The sequence below is a fragment of the Monosiga brevicollis genome, genomic scaffold, assembly GCF_000002865.3.
Source record: "Monosiga brevicollis MX1 MONBRscaffold_30 genomic scaffold, whole genome shotgun sequence".
Taxonomy (NCBI): domain Eukaryota; class Choanoflagellata; order Craspedida; family Salpingoecidae; genus Monosiga; species Monosiga brevicollis.
Window position 1 is genome coordinate 402,547 of NW_001865067.1, and position 1,589 is coordinate 404,135.

Here is a 1,589-nt window from a genome sequence, read left to right on the forward strand (position 1 = left end):
CCCGACCCCTACTCATGTCGTCACCGACATGCAGTCCTGCCTCTTTGATGGCGCTCAGCTTGGGCTGAGTTGGTTTCAACATCTTCGGGGTGAGGCCTTTCGACCAATGAGTCGATTTTGGTGCACGTTCCATGTTCTCCGAGCCTGGAAAGGCCGGCTCGTGGCTCACGGCGCGCTTATGGCTAAGATGCGAGCACTCATGTATTTGCCGACCAAGGAGCAATTCGATGCTTGCCTGGCTGCGTTGCGCGTGGAATTTGCAAATGTTGAAGTGCCACTTGGCAAGGCTGCCAAAGGCTCGTGGTGGGCCTTTTTTGACAAGACCTACAATGCCAATGTCGTATGTATCTCGCCCGTAATTATCTGCGCATTCGTTTGTGAGCAGCCCGGCTTCATCGTTGCTCTTGCTTCTTCTAGGCAAGTTGGGCTTTGTATGCCCGTCGTGGTTGCAGTACGACCAACAACTTTGTGGAGAGCTTCCACAGCGTTTACAAGGTCTTGTGCGGTCATTTGGCTATTTTACTCAATGGAGAGCCCCCTTTTTTTCTCTGTGCTAATTCGCCCGTCCATTCTCATTGCACCGTAGCGCCACGTTCGAGACCATGGAGGGCAGCGCATGGATTATACGATCCATAAATTGTGTGAACACGCATTTATGCTTGAGCACGAAATCAACTCTGAGCTGTACCGCAACATACGGACCCGCCGTGACCGATACTTGAGAAAGTACCTGCGGCGGGCTCGTGACGCCTATACACTTGAGATGATACAAGAGCTTGAGTACCACGAGGACACGTTTTCAGTGTGCTGTACCCTCTTCGAGGACATTGAATACATTGTCAAGCGCGTCGTCGACACCAGCCCTCACCCCAGCGGAGCATCAGTCCCACGATTGTTTGAATGCAACTGCCACAAGTTTCTTGAGAAGCGCAATGCACCTCAGGAGGCCAGCCGGACATGCAGGCACATCGAGGCTGTGAAACGGCACGTCTTCAAAATGATCCCCGAGCGCAAGCGGTTGCCTTCACAGATACCAGCTGTCCGGGATGTTTCACCCGAGGCAGTTCGCGAGGCAACCATCAAAGGTGCTTCGGAAGTGATTGATATTCTTGAGACTTTGAAGCTGAAATTTGAGCAAGTGATTGAAGTTTGTCGTCAGCAAAATGCGCCGCCCTGTCTAGGATTGGTAGACGAGTGCAAGCGCAAGCTGAACGAGATGGGACTGGGCGTTGGAGGTAGGCCACTTGTTTGCACTTGGTGACGCGCGCATTGTGCTAACATCACCCTGTATGCCATTTCGTACAGGTTTCGTGCAAATGCAACGCATCCAGAATGGAGCCACTGCAGGCAATGTCGTAGCTGATGAGTACATTGCCGATATCAGCAGCGAAAACGCGCTGGGGACAATGGATCACGACGGTCCATGCAGCCAACTTGATGTCGAGGACAATGTCGGCACCAACATGATGAACAGCGATGACGACGATAGCGATGACGGCGATAGCGATGACGACGATAGCGATGTCGACGATAGCGTTGACGACTATGATGAGTTTGCGCCCTTTTGCCCTATCGATCCTCCCCATCAG

At 52.5% G+C, this 1,589-nt stretch overlaps 1 protein-coding gene across 1 annotated transcript in view; it reads left to right on the forward strand.

Moving 5' to 3' along the window:
- Positions 1-28: 28 nt before the first annotated feature.
- Positions 29-1,589, forward strand: part of MONBRDRAFT_38726 (uncharacterized protein) — a gene marked incomplete at both ends in the record, with an annotated part of 2,931 nt that continues 1,370 nt past the window's right edge. Inside the window, 4 exons of the mRNA XM_001749375.1 lie at positions 29-340; positions 418-495; positions 587-1,235; positions 1,306-1,552. Coding sequence (XP_001749427.1) covers positions 29-340; positions 418-495; positions 587-1,235; positions 1,306-1,552 — 1,286 coding nt within the window. The remainder of the gene's footprint in view (positions 341-417; positions 496-586; positions 1,236-1,305; positions 1,553-1,589) is intronic.